At 42.3% G+C, this 16,536-nt stretch overlaps 2 protein-coding genes across 2 annotated transcripts; both read left to right on the top strand.

Moving 5' to 3' along the window:
- Positions 1–5,136: 5,136 nt before the first annotated feature.
- Positions 5,137–6,184, top strand: LOC128708392 (uncharacterized). Its single transcript, XM_053803369.1, has 3 exons — positions 5,137–5,223; positions 5,453–5,512; positions 5,588–6,184. Exons 1-3 carry the CDS (start codon positions 5,137–5,139, stop codon positions 6,182–6,184), a joined length of 744 nt encoding a protein of 247 aa, XP_053659344.1.
- A 1,005-nt stretch (positions 6,185–7,189) lies between these two features.
- Positions 7,190–16,206, top strand: LOC128718118 (uncharacterized). The gene is made up of 5 exons (XM_053811791.1): positions 7,190–7,417; positions 7,603–7,947; positions 8,972–9,088; positions 9,154–16,122; positions 16,192–16,206. The coding sequence occupies exons 1-5, from the start codon at positions 7,190–7,192 to the stop codon at positions 16,204–16,206; spliced, it is 7,674 nt and encodes a 2,557-aa protein (XP_053667766.1).
- The last annotated feature ends 330 nt before the right edge of the window (positions 16,207–16,536 follow it).

Raw genomic sequence — 16,536 nt, 5'->3', positions numbered from 1 at the left:
TTAGAAGTAGCAAGCTCCGTTAAACATAGGACAGGTGTTTTTACTGCAATTATACTGCAATTGTTAGCTTTTGGGATCGTGCTCATGAATCATTCGACACTAGTTCTATGATTCGTTTAGTCTTTAAAATAAAATTAATTGCAATTACAAAGAAAACACAATGCATTCACAATAACCATAGAATTCGTTCCGTTCCTTAGCTAAGCCCGCAACGAATCCGGCACAACCATGCACAGCAAACCTGTGGATGGTTTTAAAATGTCTGATAACAGCTGCTCTTAGATCGTAGGGTAACATTCCATAAAGTACTACACAAAAGTCACTACCGAAACGTATCGCAACGGGTTTTCGATGCACTAAGAAGGCATACACTGAAACGTGCACATATTCTTTAAAATAATGTACATAGCTCGTTGCTATTTTCAACGTGACATAACAATGCATGTAAAGAAGCAGGAAGAATATGAGCTGATCGATACTCGTTTGATATTAGTATGCTAATAGGGATGATACTTCCCTTCTCCAAAACCAACTACTAATAGTCCCGAAATCTAGGATAGTCGGTACCCGTTTTACAGCATCTGTTTGTAGCTTAACCATTTCTAAAACTACCCCTAATCGGAATTGATGTTCCTGATGATAGAGAAAAAAATGTTAATAGTTCACCTAGATTAAGCCCCAGCTAACCTTCGTTCCGGTATTAAATCGATTTTATCTCACGAAAGGTTAGAATCAATGTTAACGAACAACAAGTGTTTTGTGCTAGCTACATATTTCTGGTTGGATTTCGTTGTGAGTGTAACGTTTGCAGAATACCAACTGTCTCTAGAAAGGAGAAAACAAAATGGCAATCGAATAATAGGTTAAGGTGCGGTTGATTCCATCGAAGTTATCACATCATTCCAAACGTATTTACAAAAAAAAATCGAGCGTACACAACGAATCCATTCCTGTAAAAGGCAGTTCAAATCGTGCACATTAATGCAATGGTAAGATAGTTGTAAAACTTTTGAAACCTAAAATCTAATATCAGTAAAAACGGTTGCAATTCTTCCACAAAAAAAAACAAACTAATTGTTGCTTAATTTGTCAATTATAAGGTATTTTTGTCCTCTTACAGTTGGGCACGCTGTGGTGGTTGGTTTATTTGTTATTCCGCAGCAGACTTCTACGCCCGCGGCTGCATTCTATCACTGACACAATCTTCTTCAATTGATACTGTCAATAAGCTCAGCTATTGCTCTTTCAATGCCAATGAGTTTGTCATGCTTATCGCGCATTCATCCTGTCCTTATACTAGATATCTTATTGTCACGATGTTACTCATTGAAGTTCTTAGTGTATGGTTTATCTCAACTACTGTTGGTATCCTCGTATTGCCGTTTGTGGAAATCCAGATGTTTTAATATATTCGGTTAACGCGGTTTGAATTATTGTATCATTGCACAAGTACAGCCTTGAAATCCCAGAATTGGTAGTTCGTTGTTGTCGTCATTCGGCGCTACAACCGCTTCGCGGTCTTGGCCTGCTGCAGGAGTCCTCTAAGCCGCTCGCGGTCGAGCACCTTCGTATGCTAATCCATTAACCCGACCTTTCTGGCGGACGCATCAACGCCATCATTCCATCTCAATTTGGGCCTACAACGCCTCCTCTGTCCATGTAGGCGACCTAAAAGGACTATACGGGCTGGGTCGTTCGGTGTCATTCTCATGACGTAACTAACCCACCGGAGCCTGGCAAGTCTGATCCACTGTACGACAGTAAGTTCGACAGAGAGCTCGTCTTTGTAGCGGCTCCTCCATTGCCCTTCCACACATACGGGGCCAATGATCCTTCAAAGATCAGAGGCGTATGTGAGTACTGGAACTATATAGGTTCTATATAGTCCAAGTTTGGTTCGTGGCGCCAGGTGTTTTAAATTGAGAAGTGTCCTCAGACTATAGAAAGTCCGAATGGTAGCTAGCACCCTAGCCACCCCTCAACATCAATGTTATTTTTGGTGTCCAAATTTTTGGTGGGTTGATCCAAAATAGGTGAAAATTTTGACGGCTTCGAACGTGCGATCGCCTATTTGTACGTCACCCTTGCGTAAGTCCTGCTCAATCCTTTGGTAAGCATCCGCTACGTAGGAGAACCGTAAACCAATGATGTCTATGTCATCAGCGTATGCCAGGATGTGGATTAACTTATAGAAGATGGTCTCCGAAGTTTCCACCTCCGGATAGCCCTCTCTAGTGCTAGATTGAAGAATAAACAAGCTATCCCATCTCCTTTGCGCAGATTCGTGGTGGTAGCAAAGTGCCCTGAAAGTTTTCCATCCACCATCACCTGACATATGACGTTGCTCATTGTCATTTGTACTAGTCTGGTAAGTTTGGCCGAGATTCCAAAAGAGCTCATTGCGTCGTAAAGTTTCACCCTGGCTATGCTGTCGTATGCGGCCTTGAAGTCGATGAAGAGTAGTGCAGCTGCTGCTCCGCCATCTTCTCCATGATCGGTAGCATGGTGAAGATCTGATCAGTGGTTGATTTTCCGTTTCGGAATCCCCTCTGATAGTTTCCAACTATCTTTTCTACGAATGGGACAAGACGATCTTGTAGTATAAGGGAGAATATTTTGTATTTGGCGGAATTCAACATCGTAATACCCCTGTAATTGCTGCACTCTAGCTTATCTCCCTTCTTGTATATGGGGTAGATGATACCAAGATTCCAATCACAAGGCATTAATTCACTATCCCATACCTCAGTAATAATTTGATGAATTTCGTTTTCTAGTGCTGCACCTCCATTTTTTATCAGTTCGGTCACTATTCCGTCGGTGACTGGTGCCTTGTTATTCTTGAGCCGACGGGTTTGGGTTTCGTCAATGCTAGGTGGTGAATTGCAGATATTATCTGCTAGTGGTTCCTTTAGCTGCTCCTTGAAATTAATTGATACTCAGGATTGGTACTCCTCGAATATACAGCAAATATAATTATACGCGTAATTTACTTTCCTTCAGCACCAGTAAAAAAAAACATAAAGCTTGATAAATCTTGACAGCCACAACACTGGGAATGGGGGAATCCACTACTAATAAAAAACGAGCTTCTGTTTTAACGATATCCGTTCCTGTCCATCCAGCAAACCCATATACGGTGGTAACACCTCTCGGGTGGTCTATCTTGCAGTATTACGCCACGTGGCGATTGCTGTAAACTGACTCGTTTGGTTTCAATTGATTACAAGTTTTTAAGTTGGAGATATTGTGGTAATCGAAAGTGACCAAGACGACAACGTAGGAGACAACGTAAATAACTTTATATAAAACTAAAACTTATTGTTTATTAAAATTGCGTGCAGTATCACTTTACCACCACGATACCTCTCCGATGCTTGAACACGGCTCCTACGCCGAGATGATCGGAGACAACGATCCCGATCGTCCTGCTCTCTCATCCCTAGACACTCGTGTTCGTCAACTGGCGAGCGACTTCTCGCCGAGAGCGGTACGTGAGTGTCCGGCGGCGTACGTATACAACACAAGTTCACATCAGTTCAAAACACATCAAGTTTTGTAAAATATCATGTTAATTTTGTCAGTTGGTACCATAATTTAATAAATTCAAAGGATTTTTGACGTTCTGCCCCACTAGCATCCCAAGCACGGACGTTCATCAACAAAAAACAAAAAACAGAAGAAAGAATAGCGTCATGTGTCATGTGGTTGTATAATCCTTGCAGGACTGGTTCAATAGCTGCTATAAATCGTCAGTTACAAAATGTTCTGAGCCAACATTTATTCCTCTCCATATACGAATATAGCTCGGGCCCAACAATCGTTTTCAGCGATAATCATATACCTAACTTCCTGCTAAATGTTTATAAGTGGCTCGATGATCATGATGTTGATGATAGATCAGTTGAGTAATTATAGCAGTTTTTCTGTAAACTGTCCTGTTTTTACAAAGATTATTCGATTGTATTATTTTGTTCCATTTGGGTGATATTTCATATTCTATAATACAGTACAGTCCTTTCCCGAGTTACGCGAATAATGCGTGCCAGAGAAATTCTCATAACTCGAATTTCCCCGTAACTCGGATTCCCTTCAGAATATCGTTTATAGTTAGTTTTCATTAATCGATTTCTTCTTTTCACGTTACGAAGCACATTAGTAATTGATATTTCTTCGTTTATTTCGACAATCAGCGTTAATTTTTATCAAAATTTATGTTTTTAATATCAAAATATAATGCATTTTTGGAAAATTTGGAAATTTGTCAAATACAAACTTTCCTTACATTTCTTACTTAAAACTTACTTTCCTTACTTAAAAATTACACGAATTGTCTAAATTTTGGGATTCGCGTATCTCGAATTCGCGTAACTTGAGCGTTGCGTAACTCGGGAAAAAACTGTACATGTTCTACTGTTGGGTAGGTAATAATCATGTAAAATCCGGAGTGGATTACCGAATGCACATAAATTCTGATGCTGCAAAATCGATTTCGATTCCAAAACAACCCGCAGTTTAATCCGGCGCTCAGAAGTTCTGCAGTGTCGACTTACACAATACAAAGCCGGAGTCAACGTCCCAGCCAACAGCAAACGAAACAGAAGAAACGGATCATACAAAACCGGAATCAGCGGAGTACTCCGAACTATTCAGAAAACTCCGCAACATACCGAACTACTTTGGACATTTGCCAAGTCATATCAATACTCTAGATGTTTTCGGATCGGATTGGAAGTTTTCGTTCAATTTTTCGGTTTTAGCTGAACCCGTTTTGGTCCGGAGAAATTTTCCGCAGTTAGATTCATCTGGTTTTGGGAAAATAAAGGTTTTACCCAACACTATTTGATATATTGGTTGTTGAAGGTTAAGGGTTAATCACATTTCCCCGCCCTGCAGCAACACACATTGACAGCCGTCTTGACAGTTGACGTCATGAGTTTGTTATGAAATTGTCAGCTGCTTCAGTTGTTCGGTGCAACCAAATTTGTTCTATCGCAAATCCGAAGTGCTTAAATTTAACATAGCTACCGATCGAACCATATCTGGCCGTATCCATTTGGGCGTCATTGTGTACAACTGACTTTCACCTTTGGACTATCCTGAGATCATCATCCTAAAACAAGTATCGTGAATATAATGGCAGCCGCATCAAATTCCGACACTGGGACAAGTTTGTGGGAACAATTCTCCAACTTTATGCGTAAAGATACTAAAGGAGTAGAGGTAAGTGTCGAAGTTGATGCAATGTAGGAATTGTAAAGCGCAGTGTCTTAAAACTTTGTTCATTGAGATGAGAGTAGGTTCCAAGCAAGATGGATTTAATTTGTGGGTAACTGTAATTTACCGTTACCCATTAAATATACCCATAACTTGGAACGAATATTTTGGAGCGCCGAAGTCTTAAACCACCAATTTAGCTAAAGATTTAAATGTATACTTATTTCGTTCACAGCTTGTGAGCTATTCGGTATCTGGATTATTGCTTATTGTGGCATACAGGAAAATACGTCCCGTAAGTTTATACATATGCAAATTATTGTTCCCAAGATCTTACCTAATCTTTAATTACCTTAAATTTACATTACAGTTTACTATCTTCGGAAAATCATCTGATATACCACATCACTTCATCCGCGAACAAATAAAACAATTCGGTCGGGTGACCAAAATTGAACCATCACAACTGTATGGACCGCTGCTGGTTGTGCAACACCATCCACCAGCGAAGATATTTTTCTGGTCAAGCAAAACTATCCCGATCAAGATAGATGGTATCGCTATAAACGCGAACGGCTATTCCTGGCTGCAGTCAGTTGTAGATGGCAAAAAAGTCAGTTTCATCCCAATGAAGCAATCATCAGCGATCAGCGAAAAGCACGCCGAATGCCGTGTCTATCTGACAGAATCAACAAAGCACATCGACATTGGCGAAGCACTGCTAAGTTTGGGTTTTGCCAAACTCTCCGTTACTGTGCCAAAGACCACGCGAAATCGAAAAGATGTGCATGCCGTTGCCCAGTATCAGTACTATCGATCACTGGCCAAGGCAGAACGCTATGCCAAGGACCGCCGGAATGGCGAGTGGCAATCTGTTTTACCACCTCGCTTGTGGCCCCTATCGTTTGGGACGATGTTCTGGGACCGTATCACCAATGCCAACCGTTTACCGGCGCTGGTTCGATAACACACTACAGCTTCGCTACGCATGGCTAAAGTATGAGTGGCTAAAAGTTACAAATGGAATACGGCATAGCAGCGTTAAACGAAATACTGCTAATTACACACCTTCTTTCGTGCCTTCAAGAACACAAAACAATAAATGAAATGTTACGACTTGTAGCAAACATGGTACTTTATAATCCAAATGAGAATTCATTCGTTCACGACGTATTCTTCCGGAGTTCCAAATCCATGTTGAAGTGTACAAACATACGACGTAAACTAACCCGCCGACGGTATGACGTTCTGTGCGGCACAAAAATAAAGCAGCATAATAACACAGGGAGGAACGTGTTTAACTACATCTAATCTCACGAAAATTCGAATTCATCCCATTCGCGATCGTATGCTGGTTTTTTATTGTGAATCAGGATCATCACACCAAGCAAAACGAAACATGATCTGGAATAAATTTGACAGCTCAGCTCATGGAGACAAAAAATGTGTACCTTTTTTTCTTCGTGATCTGCCTTCCAAAACAGTGCGAACGGCAGTATGAATGAGTTTTCGGTGTGGAAGGTTTTCTGATTTCACTCAGGAACTCCTTTCACAAAAGGACCTGGTCATGGTTTCACGCTCAAAAACAAGTTCGGTGCGAAGTTATGTACGTGTGTGTTTGTGTTTCTAGTTCCCGCGTAAATGATCGGTGACGCCAGGAATTTCTGGAGAGCAAAACAAAACATTGTAGAAAGGAGGACTCGTGAACCGATGACTTTTTTTCGGCACACTTGATACGTCTGCGAATGTAGTAGTGAACATCGTGCATTTTGACATTGTGCGTTGGGCCATCGAGTGAAAATTGGACGTCCAACTTTGGTGAGGAATAACTTGATGCTCTTCTGGTACATAGCAATCGGGAATTTGTGCGAACTTGCAAAATGGTCCTGAACCGAGAATTGGCGAAATAGTGTAGGAGCCAACTGATGAAGGTGAAAGAGTGAAATTTAGTGCATCTCGGAGATCTTGGATCATGGAGAATTATGAGCAGAGCAACTTTTTACCGGTAGATACAATGGAAGAAGCTACCCACAAGTCATTGGACCAATCTTACGGGAATTACACAATGCCGGGACACAGTACTTCCAATGGCTGTTGCCGGTTATGTTTCAAAGGCAACTGCCATCTTCAGGAACTTTTTCCAGGTGGCTACACGGAGGAGTTGCTTATAAGTAAAATCTTCGAGTGTACCACTGTTGAGGTATGTACACCAGTTTCTGAATCGTGTATGAATATGATAGTTTGCCTTCATCCGGTATGCTGATGCGATACGAAGTAGACTTCATACTGCATAGTGTTGCGTATCTAGTTTTGCACGTAGTCGGTGCTATTTTCATGTTCCTGTTCTTATGTTATGCTTATTCTGTGCGGGTATTTTCGACATAGATCACCTTCGCCAACGACCCGGATGCCCTGATATGTTACAGCTGTGTGGCAAAAATTGAAGAGTTCCATCGCTATAGAGAACAGTGCCGCAACAATGATGTACAACATAAGAATTCGAAAAGACGCTTGGGAGGAGCAAATCTTCCAGCTCCGACGTCCACATTGATTCCCCCTAAGTACATCAAGAAGGAAATAGATTCGGAAGGATTTGAAATAAGCGCTGCTGATTTCTTCCCAATGGATGCTGCTGAGCAATCCTATGGTGCATTAGAATCAACCGTGGACGGACCAACTCCCCGCGTTGCTGACTCATCTGGTGCGGTGGACTCGACTATTCCTAACCAGGTAAGCTTCGTTTTGATATTCTATTCATCGCATGTGTTTCTATAGCGCACTATCTGGTGTTGAAATACGTGCGCATGTTCCAGTACCCGTGTATTCCTAGATATTTTCGATATGGGACGTGTATCGAATGACGTCGACGTCGACTGTGTTGGAGCTCATTTTTACAACGAAGAATTGCTTCAATTACACAATGTCTTCGAATTCTCTATAGCAGAATGTACAGGTACAGGTTGCGCATGAAGAAAACACATCCTCCGCAAGTCGGCCCATAGTCGTAAAGTTTCCATGGACGATATTTTCAGGTATTCGGTACATATCTGAAAATGGAGGTTATGAAAGCAGCTTCTTCCCCGACGATGTGTGTGTTATTTCGTCTCTTTCGCGATGAGTTAGTTTCATCATGTTGCGCTCACGGACACATGTCAAATGTATTGCAAGCGTTCATAGGCAAAAGAGAGACAGAATAAGAAAAAAATATAGATCGCAAAGATGTACCCGAGATCGTCGAAACTTGATGATGAACATCTATGGTTTAAGATTTTAAGTTTTAGTACCGATGCTCTATAGACACCGAGGCTCTATTGCTGGTTTTATTAATGGGCTTGGTACGGATTCTAGTTTCTGTATTTATTTGTATGATAGTTAAATACGTCGAACACTTTACATAGAAGATCTTTACACACAATGCACAATGATTCAGAATGAGTGAATGATTTAAATCATTCTAGAAAGTTAGTAAATTCAAATCTGCAAGAAGAGTATTAATAACTCTTTTGCGATTTAACTCATTAACAGAGAATCAAATCTTTCAAAGCAGCTTTGATTTAACTCTTCATTGCGACCTTCAACTCACGATTAAAATAATGAATTAACTCTTGTGTGAATTCTATCTTTTTGCCTGAAATTTAAATCCTTGAAATGAAAATAATTATCCAATCTCTATTGGACATACTAGTAAAACAAGAATCTTCATCGTTTTATATCCTTGCAGTACAAAATATTGATTAACTTTACTATGTTTCAGGATGACCTTGCCAATTCTAATGAAGATGATAATGAAAATTTGCTGGAGTTGATGCCTGAACGGACACACGATGAGTTCCGCATATCGTACGCAGATATGACCGAAGAGTACGAAAATGTAAGTTTTGCCATATAGTAAGGTAACATTTGCACATGTATTACATTGCTTGCTTCTATAAACAGAATAATGAAGTTTTCTGCGAGCTACCGATCAAAGAAGAGCCACAGGACATCGATTATGGGACGGACGATTGGAATGATTTTGGAATGGAAAACGACAGTACCATGGATCACAGCACCAATCTGATACCGCTAATAGATAACTGCTCTTATTCAACGAATTCCGAAGATGATTTAGAGGAGCAACGGCCATATCGGGAGGTGTACAACGGCACTAATTTAGTTTGCCTAATGCAAGATGGATTCCTGTACGTTCATGGGCATAAGATGCAATGGCGCTGTCGAATAAAGAGCTGTGAAGCTGCAGTCTTTCTGAACAAATATAGCAGAGATTTGGAAACAAATGGCATAAACCATGCGCACAGCAGGGAAGTAGAAAACAGTGCTACCGATATGGAGATTCTGCGTCTATTAGAAAACGTATCACCTGCACCACACGAGTCTGATGACGAGTCGTTCCATTATGTAAAGAACATCAGAAAAGGTAGTTCACTCGTCTACAAAGGTTACAAATACAGCATGAAACATAGAAATGTGGATGGAACAACATACTGGAAGTGCCGTTTGTTCAAAGGTAGTTGTTCAGCAGCCTTATATCAAACTACAGACAACAAATTCAAAGCCGTCGGGATTCATACACACGACAAACAGGACGCGACAAGTAATACGCCGAAGCCATATGTCGCAAGCGTTAGTACCGAAGATGGTGGGCCGTTTGGAGATAAATCTTCGCCGGCTAAAATTAAATTGCGAATCGCGCGACAAACCAATGACACTAACTCACCAACTCCGCAATCCTCGTCAAGTGACGGTGGAAAGAACAAACTGCCACTAGACCAAAAAGACGCCACGGGAGTCGTCCGAAGAAGCTATAATTACAAGATGGTAAAAAACGGCAACGGTCGAATACGGCTGCATTTCGATGGAAATCTGTATGTACGAGAGTCTACAAAGAAGGAAGGTTCTGCTACGGTAGTCAAATGGCGATGCAGGCGAAACTACGATATGTGTGGTGTTGCCGCATTACAATACGAGGATGGACTTGTGGAGGTGTTCGGAGATCATGATCATTCCCCGATCAAAAACTCCATGAACATTCCCGATAACAGTGTGGGAACAACTGAATATCAGCTTCTACCCACGTTCAAAGGAGGTGAAGCACTCGTTCTCGATGGATTTCGCTTCGTGAAAGCATACAACAAATCGAATGGATTGAGCTTATGGCGTTGTTCAGGATTGGCCGGAATCATTTGCCGAGTGAAGCTTATCCTTGCAACAGATGGGGTCGCATATGTGTTGCGTGACTTTAAACATGATCATGACAGACCGAAACACAAAAAAACGATAAACCGAAATATGATCCAAGTCACTAGCCCTATCAAACAAAACGATATTCATGGAGATGATAGTGTTGGGAAAAAACCATTCCGTTCGGGAAATGAATCCAACACTAGCACACCGTTAACGATACGTGGTAAAACGGACAAAATTATGCGCAAACCAATTGCCAACAGTGGTACCGTTGCAAAGACTTCTGCTGGTGGTCAAACAGCGAAAGGATCGTCTAAGTTGCGATCGATGCGTAATTATCATATTACAATAAACAAGAAAGGCAACAAGGCGCTGGTGTACCAAGGATACCGGTACTGCTTGGTTCGAACACGTCAGGATGGAGCAATCAGTTGGTTCTGCCGGATGAACAAAAAAACCTGTGGTGCCGGGTTGTACCAATATCCCGATGGGAGATTGGAATGGGTTAGCGAAAGACGTCACAATCACAGTCCGACTGATCCAACATCAGAACCACCGAAAAAAATTACAGTAGCTCCAGTAAAAAACAACAAATACCATATGGATGACGAAACGTTTGTAAGCAATGAATGGTACTATGTACGCAACCGAAAAAATGGCATCACACTCATACACGCTGGTTATCGGTACCATAGAAAGGGAGTTCGCAATGACAGCACATCGATGTGGCGTTGCTCGCGAGCGAACCAAGGTTGCCGAGCCGGGATTGTGATGCACTCCGACGAGACGATTGCCAAGCTCGATGATATTGATCACGATCATTCACCACCTAGCCCGTCCTTGGACGATACGCCCATAATAAGCGGTGATCCGGATGAAAGTGAAAAGCAATCACCAAACGCAAACTTCAGTGATGATGGCAATGCTACTGAGCTTAGTTTAGCTAACTTCAACGGATGCATTGAGGAACAGGATGATCCTGAAGCAAACATGCGGTCGCTCCTGAGCACAATGCTGGATGTCTCTGACGTGCCAACGGCCAATAAATCTACTGACAAAATAGTGATTTCTCCAGGCAAAGCTTGCTACAGATATGTCAAAAACCGTAGACTTACAAAGAGTTTGGTGTTCCGAGGGTATCGATACTCTCGCTCTAGTATGAAAATTCGCACGGATGGATGCGTGAAGTGGGTTTGTCAGATGAATAAAAAAACCTGCCGTGTTTCGGTGAAGATCATGAAAGATGGAAGTATAGAAATGGACGCCCAGAAACACAACCATCCGCAACTACCGGAAGATTTAGATGAAACTTGTGATAACGACGATGACGATTACGATGATGATAATGATGATGGGGCCAACGACACGAATGACACAATAAGAGACGCTACATTAGAAAATGATTCAACTAACCTGGCAGACGATATGGATACCGAAGATGTTACGCATGATTACTTTTTTGCTTTAAATCGCTGCAATGGAACAAGTTTGATTTTTCAGCGAAATCGCTACAGCAAAGAAAATGCCCGTCCTGACGGGTCGACGGTTTGGCGTTGCATGGTACGCTCGGATTGTGCAGCGAAAGCCATCCTACATGCTGATGGTACATGCGCTGTTTACCGCGATGCAACCCATCATCATCCACCATTGGACGAGTTACCAAAACCATTACAGTATCCAGACAAATTTTCATCGGTATCTGCACAAGACCAAACAGTCAAAAAGGGAATTGTTGCTAAACTCGCCGATAAAGGTGATACGTTGACCTACAAAGAAAATCTTATGATGAAGGTTAAACGTTTCTCTGACGGTACCGCCGTGTATAAGTGTGCGTTGAACCATTGTTCTGCGTTGGTGAAATTTCAGTACGAAGAAACGGATGGCGGTGAAATCTCGCAACGTGTGATTTTCGAAACGGATCATGATCATCCAAATTCTCACGTTAGTACAATTGCCACCACCAGCACCAGCAACACTACACCCGATGGAAAAAGTAAACAGAAAAGCCCTATCAAAATACAAAGATATTCAACCAGCGACAGTGTAGAAGACCATAGCAAAGAGTATCAGCTTTTCAAAAATAACCGGGGCCAAGTCTCGTTAGTGTACAAGGGCTATCGGTTCTCGTTGCGCAATCTTAACGTAAATGGCAACTCCAGTTGGAAATGTCGCGCTAATAGGACGTGCAATGCGCACGTTACCTTCACGGAAGATGGTCGCGTTGTGCAAACTGAGCAGGAAGTAGAAGCAATGCCACATAATCATGCCATTAATGGGACATATATTGATCGAGCTGTACCGCTAGAGCTAGATGAACTGACTCCCCCGGCTAAAAATTTGAGACAGTTTGTGGCCGGTTGGGTGAAAGGTTTGTATAAAAACGAACTTAGTGGAAAAACGAAAACGTCACTAAAGCCGTCACCAAGCCATACTGTTGGAAAAAAAACAATCTATCATAAGAACTATTCATACAAGCTGCAAACTATCAAGAATGGACGAGAGTTTTGGCGTTGCACTATGTTCAATGCAAGGGCCTGTCGCGCGGCTCTATTCTGCAGCAACAACGGTGCGATCGTACAGTATGAAAATGGACGCCAACATAACCATGAAGCAACCAATTCGTCGATAATAGTAGTGCAGAAAAGCAGCGGTCTCCGGAAAACTTCTTCCGGTATGAAGGGAAAAACTCACAGCGTGAAAACGCCTGATGAGTATTATAGACCGAATGAAGCTCTCAGTATAGTGCGTAACTTACTGAAAACAGTAAAACGAAGCCATAGTTCGTTACATTATGATGACCAGTCGGTAGAAGAAAGTTCCGCTCCTACGTATCAGATAGCGAAAAAGGATGGCGTCGATACATTGTACTATGAAAAACATCGATACGTGGTCTTGTGTCATAAACAGGAAGCGAACTCCGATGAATCGGAGCGTTGGCGCTGTTTCTTATGGAATAGCCGTCATCAATGTCCGGTCGAACTATCCGTCCTGGCTACGGGCAAAATACACTTCGAAACGGACCCAACACACAACCATCGTCCACCGCCGCCAGAAACACAAGAAATAGAACGATTACCTACGTTATTAAATACAAAAGGTACTAGAAAATACGAGCTAATAGGACAAACACTGGACACCCTTTTTTATAAGGGATACAAGTTCTCCTGGAAGGAACAAGGAAACGGTTGGACGTACTACAGTTGTGTGTGCTCGCTTTCACACCAGTGTACTGTGACAGTGAAGGTAGATTCGGCTGGGCTGCTATACGAATGTTCGAACGAATCGCACAATCACCTATCGACGCTACTAAATGACCAATCCGACACCACAACTGAATTAAATCGATCCAAACCATTGTCAGAGCGAGCCATGGCATCGAAACAGGCGAGGCTTGCCGATTGTTCCAAAACGGGCTCTGCGGATTACAGGTTTGTGCGATCCTGTTTGGGAAATTCAATGGCCTTCGAAGGCCACAGATACTGGTTCCACAACAAGCTGTCATGCGGATTGCACGTTTATCGATGCCGCTACCAAAAAACAAAAAGTTGCCCCGGTTCCGTGTACATGGATATGGAAACGCAGCTAATATATCACCGTTATGATGCGGAGCATAATCACGAACCTTTTCCAGAAGATGCCATTACAAAAACCGAAAAACCATTTAATACAACCTCTGATAGCTGTAATCGTACGAATTCGGAACAACTCAACACCAGTGCCCTGATAGACCAGAGCGTTGACAATGTGGACGAGCGTGATCTTGCAAGTGGCATAAAAAATAGTGACCTTCAAACTGCAGTACCAAAGAACGACGGACAAAACGACGACGTGATCATAACGCAGAATTATACGTTTGTGAAAAATTATCTGAACAAGAATCAGCTGTTATACGAAGACTACGTGTACGAATTTGTCCCGTTGTCTTATCGAAAGGATAGCGACAAATTTTATAGCTGCTTATTTTCGGATTGTTCCGCTTCGGTAAAGCTGCTACCGTCCGGCAATTTGAGAGTAATGACTCCAAACCAACACGCTCACGAACGGCCCGACCTTACCGATTGCCGGGACGTAGGTCGTGGGTCGGCAGACTTTAATACCATTTCGCCCAGTGGTTCCGGCAAGAAAACCAAGATACTGTATGAAGGCTACTTCTATTACGCCAATGTCGCACAAACATTCCAGGATGATACGAAAGTGTTCTACTGTTACAATAACGTGTTAAACAAGGATAAGAATAAATTCAACGATCGTTGTTCTGTTACGTTGGAATTGTTGCCCAATAACCGCGTTATCGTCGTGGGTACCCATCACCATTCGTCATCCCAAATCACCGGCAGCGACAAAACGGATACATCTCAAAAAAAGTTGATAGTAATGGATGGACGTTCCTACCGATACCTCAACACGCAAGACGATGGAACAGTGATATGGCAGTGTACGGACGATCCGAAGTGTAAGGCTAAAGTGTATGGAAAACCGAATGGGAAGCTGGTGTACGGTACCACAAAACACGTCCTTCGGCATCGAATGCCAAAGTTACCGAATCATTCAAAGCTGTCAAACGAATTAAACAGTTCGTTGCCAGTATCATCCACCCCAGCGAATACCCTCGCCGTGCCTACTGCTGGTTCGTTGAAACCGCCGACGACCAACTCTATCGTTCCTAACAGTACTGGCAACTTGCGGACAAAATGGTACCAAGGCAATAGATACAATTTTTATCTCACCCGTAGGGATGGTGTGCAGTACTGGCGATGCAGTAAGCGCATCGAGGAAAAATGTGAATGCGGCATTTTGTGCTACCCTTCCGGGACAATAATGTCGTACAATAACTTGGTGCATACGCACCCAGCGCTTAATGCCACATCAGAAGAGGTGCAAGCTAAACTGCCGATCTCGTCGTACACTTCGCAGATAGTCAAACAGCACGTTCCGGCTCAAGAAGTCGATGGAAATGGATCCAAATATTCGATGCAAAACTCGAACACAGCAAATGATATGGTCGTGACGTACAAGGGTGTACAATACTCGTTACGGAAACGGACCCTGGATGGAATACGTTTTTATCGATGTCGCAACAAGCCGTGTACCCACACGCTGATTGTGACTAAACGCGGAAAAATCATGTCCAAAAAGACAACGTGGCATAGCTGTGAAAAACAGCCGGATGCAGATGCAAGAAGGTTAGGAGCAGTACCAGCATCAACAGCAACAAACGCATTTTTAAGTGGAGCTAGCGGACTAGGTTTCGACAAACCTGAAATTGAAGATCCGGACGATTTGGTTGATCAACATGATTGCACTACGATGCAACCCATACTAAAGCGAATCCGATTAGATAGCAATGTTGAGATGGTTGAAGAAAACAACCAAAGATCGACACCAGAAACTATCGTAGAGAAAGTGGTCAGTTGTTCCCCCAATCTCAACACTGACACCGATGCAGAAGAAGAAGAGCAACATAACGACGCAAGCCGCGGTGAAATGCAAGCCAGCTTCGAAGCGGAAAATATTACGACAGACGATTGGGAACATGAATATTTGGAGCAGGAGTTCGAAAGCACGGATGCGGATAATCAGATTCTCGATTCCGTGCCAGAAGATCGACAGCCCGTCGATGATGTTACGACGTATGACGAGCAAACGGTCGAAGAATTGGCTACATCGGAGCATTCTCGTGAAAGTTTCAAGCTAACGACGTTAACAATGAGTGAAGATCCGGTAAGCAATTTACGCTGCAGATTAATTGATAAGAAGAGTTTTTAACTGTTTTTCTTTTTCCTCTTTTAGAATGCCCAGAAATGAATGAACCCGTTTTGAATCATCACACCTGGCGATGTTTTGTTGCTTAAATAATTTAATTTCCTATTTAAAATCTGTGGCCTGTTTCTCAAAAACAAAGTATATTAAGATTATTATGTTAATCGAAGCGTATGAGTTAGACACGTGACTCAATTTTGCAAAGTGTAGCATGGAGTGCACACTACCGATTGGCCCTCGGCAGATAGATGAGTGCGGGGATTGGAATTAGAGTTGGAAAATGTTACGACACTGGCACGTTTGTGATAGTGGAACAATGTTGATAATGTTGAAGATACTATTAATCCCTTTAATTTTTTATGATTTAAGCTTTCA

This window comes from Anopheles marshallii, chromosome 2 (genome assembly GCF_943734725.1).
Source record: "Anopheles marshallii chromosome 2, idAnoMarsDA_429_01, whole genome shotgun sequence".
NCBI lineage: Eukaryota > Metazoa > Arthropoda > Insecta > Diptera > Culicidae > Anopheles > Anopheles marshallii.
The sequence above is the reverse complement of the archived record's forward strand: the minus strand, read 5'-3'. Positions and strand labels throughout refer to the sequence as shown.